This window comes from Euprymna scolopes, chromosome 20 (assembly GCF_053919585.1).
Source record: "Euprymna scolopes isolate OS-2025 chromosome 20, ASM5391958v1, whole genome shotgun sequence".
NCBI lineage: Eukaryota > Metazoa > Mollusca > Cephalopoda > Sepiida > Sepiolidae > Euprymna > Euprymna scolopes.
The window spans coordinates 81,290,649-81,303,461 of NC_136501.1; the positions used below are offsets into that span (position 1 = coordinate 81,290,649).

A 12,813-nucleotide genomic window follows, 5' to 3' on the forward strand; every position below is an offset into this window, starting at 1 on the left:
TTGTCAAAGTCGAGAGCCTATACATGATTTTGAATTGAACCTTTTATTTAATTAACAAGGATGGATTGTTCTTGTTTTGTCAACCATGACCAGGTAAAAGTGTTTGTAATAAGAATTGAAGCTTTAACCTCTAAAAGAATGTCACTTAGAACTGATTTTTACGCCATTGACCATGTAGATAATTCTAGTGTGAATTTTGGCAGCTTTAAACTTTATCAAGTTTAGAGTTTGTGATATAAGACATCCTTCATTTTATTATAAATATCAATGTGTATATAGTTGTGCTTATTATATAGCCAATTCTCTAGTGATCATTATACCGAACCCAATATATAGGAGTGGTTACCTGGCATGGCCTAGTCTTAAATAAGCATAATATATTGATATATTAATTAATACAGATTTTGTATAGGGCTATTTTTATAGTTATCTACTGATTTTTCATTTCAATCTTGTGATGATTATATTCTATGGAATCTATAGGCATTAATGCCAAAAGTAAAAAAAATAAATAAATATGACTTGTGTGCCATCATCTAGAATCGAAATCAAAACATTTCTCTCCAGGTGTATTCATTACCCTTTGAGCCAGGTCCACATGCATATAAATTTTTAAAATATTTTTAACCTATAACTGTATATTTTTGCATGTGTAAAAGAGCACTTTAAGTCGACTTCTGCCTGTCAAGTTTCAATTAAAAAAAGAAAAATTTGGCCCCTTAGCATCTATTTTTATGGACTAAAAACCAAATTGAATCTGTTCCACAGTCTCAAATCCCCTTATATATCAAAATAAATTCTGTAGACCAAAAATTGACAGAAAGACAAGGTCATTTTCATATATCACACCAAATTATGTCTGGTGAATAAGGAAGAATTTAGCAAATAAGACAACCCTTGCCTTCACACAATAATGAGAAATTTTCTTTTCTTTCTATAGAAATGTATAGGTTTTTCTATTTTTAAACTTTTTTTTAAGTTATATTGCATAAATGGAAAGTCAATTTTGAAAGTGAAGTCGTTTAAGATGTTTATGTGAGTGATGATTGTTCATCCAATTTCAGTTTTAATTCATTTCTGCTAATGCTTTTTTATGTTAAAAAGCCCAGCATAATTTTTTTAATGTCTAGCCATCATCGTTTCTCCTAATAATCAAAGGAAGAATATTTTTAAAGATCAAAGTCCAGAGTTGGTGACGGATTTCTTGAAAAACAAATTTACTCACTAATTCACAAATCTCTAAATTTCTGTCGATTATTTTCATCCTCTTTTACTGCGTGTTTTACCACCCCTCCTCCTCCCATACTTATTTTATACTTTTGTTTTTCCCCCTCCTCCATCTGTGTTCATTAACAGTCAAATGGTAAAAAGTAGAAGTTTTAAAAATAGTCCATTACAAACAAATTAAGAGAAGGAAACAAAGATTATTTTAATGAAAAGTTAAGGTTTTATTTATAATCTAAGTTTAATTAAAAGCAAAATCATTTCATGAAAAAAAAAATGAAAATATAAAGGCTTGGATAGTTAATCACAAGATCAAATTTCAAATTAAATTCAAAAATAAAATTTACCGTCAACAATGTCAATAATGAGACCGGGATTTTTGTAAGAATGAAAATAAATCATATCTCCTAAAGATCCGTCTGTGAGAGCCGGACAAAAAACTGGAATGTTGTTCTGAAAAGAGAAGCACTTTATTTACGTTGTAGAAAATTAAACTCAACAAAAGTCGACAAATGATAAAACGTTCAACATGTTTCAATTAAAGTAAGATATCAATTGATGTGCAAAAATTAAAAACAAATCAAAATGAAAATTATTCTTTGTACAGAGAAATTGCATATCTTAATGCATTTTTATCAAACTAATAAAAACGCATCAAGATATAAGTGAATACATTACAAGAGTCCAAATTTAGCATTCTCATATTTGGTTAAACATCTCTTTTATATGTTGCCATGTTGGATGGCTTCTAGAAATTGATTTCTATACATACTTATCTCTGACCAAGTTTTTATTTATCCCTTTTTCTCAAATTTATACTTATCACTTTCCTCCATAACCTTCCTCTGACAGTTAATATTGATGCCTCAACCATTTTACATCTACAAAACCAAGGTCTCATCTAGTCTTTCAATGTGACCAAACCAACAAAAATCTCCTGCTTTGCACACATCTCCCTACATTGTTGAGATTTTTTTCCTGTGCTTATCAGATCTAAGCTTGTCTGTAAGACTCATATTGCATATCCATCATTCTCACATAATTTCTCTCCTTGCAACACATATCCACAACTCTATCATACACTGTGCACACATGTCCAATAAAAACGGTTAGCAATGACTGAAATTCCCTGAACTCTATTCATCCTGAACTTTTGTTATCACTCAAGTACCATCTCCACCCTGTGCTCCAAAATAACAAAACTTATGGACAACCTCGATTGCTTTACAATCATCAAATCTGTTTCCGATGGTACCAGACAATGTTCCCATAGAAAGTTTCTTGAAGCAGATCTTCACTATCTTCTTACTCTCAAATAAATCTTAAGATAAACTTTACTACACCATGAAGAGACAATTTTCCAAAGTAGTGACATCACTTTGCAATATCCTAAACAGAATATTCAATTTTTATCTGGTTTTGGTATTTAGAGTACTGCAAGGGTTTGAAATTTTAGGGTGGTCAACATCAGACAACATCATGGCTGCTCCAGTCTAAAAGGTTGATAGCATAGCAAGATTGCAAGTCAACATATCACTTATGCCTTAGAGCCACATTTTCTAGTCTACCATGCTTTGTAGTGCCCGAGATATCCATACAGATTATAGAGTCATGGTATGCATCTTAAACACTCAGCATCTTTGGTAGTCAAATCACCGGAGATGCTAAGGAGATGCTGGTTATAAAGTTATAAGATTATAAAGTTTTTGATAAAGCACAATCAATGGAAGTTTTTTTCAGTTTGTAGTTGCTTTTCTACCCCCATTTTTTTTTTTTTTACAAAAGCATCACCACTTATCAAGGACAAGAGGCCACTCAAGGATAAGGGTTAAAGAGTGTACAGTAGACAATTGGGCAATATCGTTATTAATGGAAATTCGATAAATTTGTTAACTTATATGGAACAGCTCATAAAAAAACTTGTTTACATTAGACTTGAAGACAACTATATTGTAGTCAGCTGGAAAGCAGGAAAACGGAAGACAATTCCATAGGCGTGCAGTTCTAAGAAGCTTTGTTCATGGAATCTACGTTTAGGTTTAGGCACAGATAAAGAGTGGGAGAAATTATTGATAGTGTTTTCTGCTAGACGGGTTTCTTGTGAAAGTTTGGTGAAGGGGGACCATAGATTGGAGTTCAGTCGAGCACTTGCAACGAAAATAACGATAAAGCAGAGACAAACTCGCAACATCTCTTCTGTGAGATAGAGGTTGCAGGGAAGAGAAAAAGTCTATTTTGAACTCTATCAAGGCAAGATAAGTCCTTTCTAGCAGCTCTTGCCCAGATGTGGCAACAGTACTCCATCCTTAGACGTATCTGGCTCGAATATAGATAGAAAATTGCATCAGCAGTGCGATATCTACTGGATCGATAGAAAGATCCCACCATTTTTCCAGCGACCTTGGCAACAGATTTAATGTACGTGTTCCATTTAAGATCAGGAATAAAGGTCAAGCCCAGAAGCTTGTCAAAACATGAGGCCTCCCCAAGACGAGAGTCATTAATTTCAATTGATGCCAGATGGGGATCAGAGCGTTGATGATGTAAAGATAAAAGCTTGGTTTTAGATGCATTAAAAGTAACAAGCCACCTTTTTCCCCATTGTACCACTTGCTCAAAATCAGAGAGAACTTAGTCGTTTACGGTCTTAGATGTGCTGCCATAGTAGTGCCATCAGCATAAATGTCTACAAATGATGTAAGGATATGATTTGGAAGATCATTAAATGTACATCAGGAAGACAGTTGGGCCCAGGATGGACCCTTAAGGGATTCCAGCATTAATACTGTGAGCTTCTGATTTCTGCCCATCAACTACTACTCTTATGAATCTATCAGAGAGAAATGATTTAATAATTGAGAAGATATTTCCAGCTATACCGTAGCTGGAGATTTTGTGAAGTAAACCTTTATGCCATACTCTATCAAAGGCATTTAATATGTCAAGAGCAATTGCTCTAGAAAGGTAGCTTCCATCGAGAGATTCGCTAATCCTATAAGATATAACTGTAAGCACATCTGCTGTAGATCTAACAGAATGGAAACCATATTGTGTGTCACTAAGAAGGTTATTTTTGCTGAGATGGTTGATTATTTCTCTATTTAACACAGATTCCACCAACTTACTCATGATGCACAGGAGACTTATTGAGAGGGAGATGAGCGATCACCTGAATTTTTAAATACAGGGCATACTGATGAGATTTTCCAGAGTGATGAGAAGCAATTCTCCTTAAGACAACGTTTAAACAGTTTTGTAAGTATGGGTGCTAGTTCTGGTTGGAAGTTTTTTTGAGAAATATAATTGGAATACAGTCAGGCCAGTTGCTTTACTGGAATCAAGGTTTTTGATTAGCTTGACAACATCACATACAGATATTTGTACATCACATAGCGTGTTTTCTGATTCAGGAGGAAATATTGGGGGTTGGTGGCCTTGGTTGCAAAGGGTAGAATTAGCTGCAAAGTTTTTGGCAAAAAGTTTGGCTTTGTCTGATGCTGACAAGATTACCTCAGGTCCATTGATGATAGTTGGGATAGAGCACATGCTTCTGTTCAGGATTCTGCGTGCTATTTGCCAAAACTGGTGGAAACCAAGCCACTGCTCAGCTACTTTGGATTTGACGGACTGAGCATACAACTCTCTTGCGTTCTTTATTACTTTTTTTACAGTAGTTGCTGGCAGTCTTGAAAGCAGCTTTAGTCTCAGTACATCTATTTTGTTTGAAGCAATGGAAAAGGTGATTTCGAGGGTATCAAACGGTCTATATCTACAATTACCCATTCTGTCAGGTCTGATGCTATAGAGAACACATCCTTTTTAAACATGGAACGCAGAGGTAGATCTGATATAAATGTATGGAAGTTATCCCAGTCAGCCATAGAGTATCGATATACTGTACGATGGAGAGGTACATCTGAGGACTTATTATGTTTCATTTTTATTTAACTGATACAACAGAGTGGTCGAATGATCCAAGTGGAGACAGAATGGAAGCTGAACACAGTTTGGGACAAGTTGTGAGAAAAAGGTCTTGGAGACTTGCATACTGGCCGTCAGTATCAGGTACACAGGTGGGCTCATGAACAATCTGAGTGAGATCATAAGCAATGGAGAAATCATGACAAAACCTCCCCTCATCATCGGTCTTGTTTCAGTGAGTTAACCCTTTCACATTGTGAACATTAAAGTCTCCACATACATGAATGTTAGCTGAAGGATAAGCAGATAGAACATGGTCAATTTTCTCAGATATGCTTTTAAAGATAGTAACTCTGCTGTTGTAGGGGCAATAAACATAAACACAGTAGTTTGAGCAAGTGCAACCTGGAAGCACATCTAGGGTAAGTTGTCCCTACCACATGGAAAGCCATCCCTAATATAGGCACATATTCCATGCCCATGACGATCCTGGGGGTCAGATTTGGAAGTTAAGTTAGAGTATCCTTTAATTATGAACTCACCTAGGGAAATAGTCTGTCCAATGCTAGTTTCGCTTAGAAATAATATGTTTGGTTTAATCTCCTGTAATTGGGTTTCAACTTCTGGAAAGTCAGAACATAGACCCCTGATGTTCGAGAAGGAGACATGGTAGTGGGGGTCTACATTAGAAGTTGGAGATCCGGGTTTAATCATGTATTTTTTCTTTAAACTTTTCATGATGGAGTTTTGTGGTTTGAGGACTAGGTCGACAGACTTGCTTGGAGCAGGGCAGAGAGGGAAAGTAAGAAAGAAATAGAAATATATATTTTTTTTTGTAGCACATGAAAAGGTAAAGCCGTAACAATTACCCACTAATATGGCATTGAGAGGCCCCACCAGAAGCTACTGCATGGTCCTTTCACCAAATGGCAATACAGCAGCCCCAGTACTTTGCACCTGCTGATAGAACAGCCTCCTTAGTGGTTAATCCAAGGTTCTGACTATCAGGCGAATAACGTCAGCCCAGATAAAACATTTACCTCCAGCACCCTTACTGGTGACATGGCTACAAGCATAGAAACAGAAAATTTCCAACATCTCTGGCAGCTGTACACGCAAAATACTACCAACCTAGAATACAGCTTTTTCTCCATTTGTCAGAAAAACCACTCATTAAAAAATGAGGACTGAGTGACAAATAAAGAGAAGCAAGAGTAACCGAACTTGCCAATAACGCATCCACAAGGCATTGTCTACTCTCCATTAAAAAAAAAAAAAAAAAAAAAAAAAAAAAAATCAAGTATTGTACTTAAAAGTCCATTTGGCATGTCAAGGGAAGGTATGGTGAAAGATTCCCGTCTCACTAACTGAAAATGAATACACTTGTCTAATCTATTGATGCTATTAACTTGGAAAATATAATAAACAACATTTATTGATGAGAAAAATCTATAAGATATATATGTATACATATATATATATTCAAAATGAACTTGCCAGATAGAATCGGTTCATTTCTGCATGAGAAAACCTATTACACAATTAATAAAACAATGAAATAAAGATGAAGATTAAAAACTGAAATAAATATAATATTAGCACTTGCATCTAGAAAAGAAAAAAACAAATTACAAATTCACAACTTATCTGCTAAAAACGTCCTTCGTGACGGCCTGTGATGTAATTATTATAGCAAAGTCATTGCCATATTTCATTATTATAGAAAAGCGTGTACGCTTTCATTTTTTTTCCAGTTACCACACCAACGACAACGTAAAATAGAATAATCCTTTCATCCTTTTTATATTAATGTTTTTCCTCCTTTGTATTTTTTTTGGTTACAGACTATTTTTTACAAACCTTACAAGTTTTACTTTTTAATTAAATAAACACAATCCGACTGCTGCAGCTTCTTTTGCCAATGTTTACATCTACCGAAAACATCATTCGTCAAAAAAATAATGCATTGAGTTTTTTAACATTCAAACTTGATTTGTCACATTTTATTGATTTCAAAACCAAAAGTCGAATGAATCCATGGGCAATATTTCACATTTTTCTTATCCCTGAGTTAATGTTTCATAAAATTACATAAGTTGAAATGAAACTGTGGGTAATTGTTTTGTATAAAATTAATAAAAGTAACAATTGTAAAAAAAAAATCATTTATATAAATATTGGATGTTTCTAGGTTAGTTTCTATGATTCGGTTTATTTATTTTTAGTTTTTATTTTGTTGTTAATTGTTTGGAGAGGGCCATTTTGTTGTTAATTGTTTGGAGAGGTCGCAGCCACGGGTACACACATGCGCACGTACACACATATATACTTAAAAGAAACGGCCACAGGTACACATACATGCCCGCCCTGGCATGCAAATATATGTGCATATGTGCGCCTGCATACATAGACACCTGCGTTGTTCTCGCTTGCATCAAAATTTTCTTTAAGGTGCTAAGATTGGGTGCACGTGCGTAGGCATGGATGCGCACATACACAGATACATACAAAAATCGACGCCCCCTGCCCCCAACAGCTCAAGACATACTTACCAAGAAATCACCTCACCAACGAGACGCTAAAAACTTTAACACTAAGACTCGAATTTTAAAGTAACTCCCTCCTCCCACCCCCACATATTCCCCTTCCCCTCATGTATCCCTATGTCCTCAGCCACACCAGAAATGAACTTCCCAGACCCTCCCCCACAAGTTCCTTAAACCCCAAATCTAAAACATTATCGACATACCAAACGCCCCCCCCCCACCTTCTGCCCCCGACCTCATTCACTCTTCCACTCTTTCATCCCAAAATAGCGAACATTTCTGTAAAAGTCTAAGGACATTACAAACGGCCAAAAAAACGGCCGTGTAGCCGAAACAATCATGTAATTTAACAGAAAGATACGGTAATAAAAAATAAAACGCATATTTGCTCTACAACAGTATTGAGCACTTTCTTCAGTTTTTATTAATTACCATCTCCACTATATATATATATATATATATACATACTTACATACACACACGCTAGTTGTATCCTGCCACATATTGCTGTGGCTCAATGGAAAAAATTCCAAAATAAGAAAATGCATGTTTTTTTTTTATGTGCTTAATTTCTCAGTACGTGTGGATACACATTTTTTTGTTGTTCCATTTTCTAAGCTGATATAGAGATTTTCTGGTTTGCTGACTCTTGAACACACAGCATAAATTGTCCATGTGAGAAAACAGTCAGTGTGTAGCTGTAAGCCACACAACTGTAAAGATTGTCTCTGAGTTTTGTGATGGTGATTGCAAACGACAATTGAAGTGGAAAGTTTTATTTCCTAAAGTGACATAGCGTATCCAGTGGAATCATAAGAATGCGTGGAATAAAAATATCTTCACCAATGAAAAATTCTGTTAAAATTGTTCATTAATTTTTTACTACAAGTTTGGGTTGCAACATGTAAATTAGTAAGCACCAATTTTCAAATACAGTATATGCGGCGGCATCCCTGACAAATCTAGTGAATTAAAAAATTCTGTTAGATAATTAACCACTTTATCTGCGCTTCCACGACAGTGTCGATTGACTTGTATGTGACTTCAGCACTTAGAATTTTATAATTCAATAACAATGTTACGCAAGGAAAATACTCCAGAAAACATCAAAAAAATAAAAAATACTGAAAAAAACATCAACGACTTACAGTAATAATCTGTTGTTTTTTACACATACGTAAAGTCACAATCAGCATTTTTCAGCATTTTAAAATGGTTTACTGTTGCCGAAAAGAAACGATGTTGAAAAAAAACAAAAAAACATTCAGTTGACTTACGACTGCCATGTTCGAAATTTTTTCAATTTTGATTCCTTAGCAGCTGTCTAAAAACCCAATCAAATTTTTTCCACAAGTCCAACATCCCTATATATAGAATTTCAAGTCTGTAAACCAAAAATTGAGAGGACTTTGGTAGAGACTATTTCAGACAGAAAGACAATGGTCACACACACACACACACACATATATAAGCAAGCAGCCTGGCATTGCCCAGTTATAAAATCTGCTTAAATATGATATTTTAATTCATGCAGATTTCATATTTATTATTATAGACCAAATTCTCTATTGATTATTATATTGTACCCAATATATAGTAATGATTTCAAAAGTAAAAAAAAAAAAAAAAATAACTAATTACTTTGGTGCCTTCAGTTGGAATTGAAACCACAACATTCAGCGCTCCAGCCATAGTCATTATTTAGTGCTTCAGCCTTCCTTGTTATCACTTGAGCTATCGCCAGATGGATAAAAAAGGTTAAAAATTAAGCAATGTCAAACTAAAAATGCATATGTACACATGCTCAGAAGTTAGTCAGTTTACTCCCACCAAGGTCAACTACCTTTTAGCAGTTATTTTTTAGTTTAAACTAAAAACGAGATGGAAAGATCCAAGATCCAAATATCCTACATATATTTTCAAATCTGTAGACCAAATTATCAGAGAGGAGTTTGGTAGAGACATTTTGCATACACAGACATTGTGATGCGATGCTTCTGTTTAGTCTCAAGAGACAATGGATACCTCTTGATATCCATTTTAGTACTGACCAGGATCAATATTGCTTAACTTCAATGATCTAATGGGAACCGGTGTGTAAACATAAATTATGCCATATGTAACATACGTAACACATGGTCACTTATATATATGGTGCATTCCATGTCAAATCGACAAATTCTGAGGGGGGGGGGGCACAAACCATGTCCGGCACAGATTTTTTTTTCAAATTTGCTACACTTATAGATCTCCATGAAAGGAATTGAATGGCATCTGTTACACATCTCAAGATCAAGGGGTTTCTGAGATATGACCTTGATCTTTTTACAAAAAGATCAATTTTTATGGAGAGGTAACCAACTTTAATCTGTTATTTATGGGCCTACAAAGTTCATTCATATATCATTCTAAAGTACTTGGATAGATTTACAATTTTATCTGGGGATATTTTTTCAAGGTCAAATTAAAAAAAGTTGACCATGACCTTTTACCTGAATTATCTTAAAAAAGGTCATTTAATTTTTTTTGTAATTTTAACAAAAGATTTTTCTATCTTAAATTTCATGGTGGTTTTTCCACTAGAACCATTCCTACAAGCATTTTAAAGAAGTGGGCTGAATTCAAAATGGTGGAATGTAGTACCTGCTACTCCATATAAAAACATTTTGATATTTTATAATATGGTCATGTCTGATATCTTTGTAAAGCTATTTTAATGCTGATTCTACCTCTTAAAGACCATGGTCACAAATTCTACCTCTTAAAGACCATGGTCACAAATGCTACCTCTTAAAGACCATGGTCACAAATGCTACCTCTTAAAGACCATGGTCACAAATGCTACCTCTTAAAGACCATGGTCACAAATGCTACCTCTTAAAGACCATGGTCACAAATGCTAAAATGCTATTTTAATGCTGATTCTACCTCATAAAGACCATGGTCACAAAATCCATATAAAAAATTTATGTTGATGAAACTGAATTTTCATTTGTTTTTTTTTTGTTTTTTTTTGTTTTTTTGTTTTTTAATGCAACACAGATTTTTTTTTTATGAAAAAAAGTAATTTTGAAAGGTGTTATGGGTTAATTAAATTATAACATAAAACATGTGATCGCAATGGTGAACCATTTTTTCAATGAAAAGCTTTAAAATGAATGTTAAAAAAAAAAAAAATTCTTGGCATGTTAAATTTTATGCAAATTCTGGTTGTCAAGTCAAACTGTTTTAGAATGATTTTCATACTTTTCTTGTACAACACAGATTTTGATACAGAAAATGTTATAAAGAATTCTAAAAGTGTGTTGAGATCTAATTAATTTATAGCATTAAAAGAATAAGCAACATTTGATGTCGATGGTAAACAGTTTATTTGACATCTGACATGCTAGTGATACAACATATCCACAAGAAATTAATCTGTATACATTGGAATACACTTAAGAATGGAAAATGAAAAATCTGTTTTACTGAAATATTTTTTATAATAACAAAATTTAAAGTATTTATTTAGATTTTTCTTTCATAATCTTTCTAAAATATTTGATGCCCTTTTCAGCTCATTTTTTGAAAGTTTATAAGATATTCCTCTTTCAGTTAGCTAAGAATATCAGAATATTTCAAAATTGATATATTTGGATGTGATGGAGAGGGTGCATTTGGTTGTAAAAATGTTAATTTCACCTTTCCATTATCTGGATATATTCGTCATTATTTGTTCATTATAGGGTTGCTGCAGGCTAGCTTTTGCTACTAACCTTTTAACAGTGCCACCTAACCCATCACATGGTCCTTTCTCATGAGAAGTAGCAAAAAAGTGCCACTCTGCATCAATACCAAAATCAGATTTATGGTTGCAGAAATTTATTAAGTTTTTAAAATTTTTATAGTGTGAAACAGCCCCATCAGAGAAATATGTGTTTTGGACATCAAAATCAAGAATTTCTTTTAATTGTTCTTTACACTTTCTTTGAAACAAATGGACAGCTTTTGGATTTTTGTAAAAGATGGAAATTCCCATAGTCGACCAGAACTTATGCATTTTGGGACCAGTCCAATTTGCAATTTTGTAAATCCTCTCTATCTGGCCCAAAATATACCCCTATTTTCTGAGATGCAACCATAAATCGTACTCTACATGAATCTTTGATGTAACTTTCACATACCAGGATACCAGGAATCCTGATAAGCAACAAATTCACCAGTTGTTCATTTTTATCATTTCTATTCTGTTGTTTTACTGAAAATTCAACTATGTAAACAAAGAATTGTTGGTTTTTTTACCTTGTTTCCACCTTAACATTTAAAATGATTACTTTTATAGATTTTAGGGTATGCTAAAAACAAATATCGCATTTAAATTTTCTGCAAATAAGTAGTTTTCTGGATATTAAGCAATGTCATTTCTTATGTTATCGCTGGTGGCCATCTTGGTGTGCATGAGCACGCAAACGTAACTCTGAGAAATTATGCACAAATACACATACCAAAATGGCCACCAGCAATAACATAAGAAATGACATTGCTTAATATCCGAAAATGAAAATGTCAAAGAATGAAAATTTACAAAATTCATCACAATGAAATTCTTTATCGAACCGCCTAATCATTATTATTATTTAGATATCCTCAGTTAAAAAAAAAAAAAAATGGGTTTGTTTTACAGATTCGAAAAAATGATCTTGACAAGAAGTTAGAAATCAATTCGTTTCACAATATATTTTATTTGATTGTTTTATTGCACAGAATAGTTCACAAAACACCCTTCCTTTCTAAATAATAATGTTATTATTTCAGCATGGTACCTTTTATTTGTTATATATATATTTCTTTCTTTTTTTTACAATTAAGAAAAACACAAGTCTACCTTAAGTACAAGTAAGATGTTAAACAAACACAATGATAACAGACACGCATGTACTTAATATATTGTTGTTTTTTAACACTTTAGTACATGTGTACTAAAAGCGTTAAAAAAGACATAGTAGTATTGTTTGGAAATCAAATTTGAAATTTTTTTTTTTTAAATTGACAAACCCAGAATAAAAAATGAAACTGATTTTTCTGCTTTCGTTTTAAAAGCAGAAAAAACAGTTTTTATTTTTCTTTAGTCAGCTGAGTA

General features: G+C 33.6%; 1 protein-coding gene across 8 annotated transcripts in view; it reads right to left on the minus strand.

Annotated features, from left to right (window-relative positions):
• Window positions 1–12,813, minus strand: part of LOC145241491 (deoxyhypusine synthase-like) — a 160,742-nt gene that overhangs the window by 61,095 nt on the left and 86,834 nt on the right. For all 8 annotated transcript variants that reach the window (XM_080104500.1, XM_080104496.1, XM_080104494.1 and 5 more), the window contains one exon: window positions 1,572–1,677. In XM_080104500.1, coding sequence (XP_079960626.1) covers window positions 1,572–1,677 — 106 coding nt within the window. The remainder of the gene's footprint in view (window positions 1–1,571; window positions 1,678–12,813) is intronic.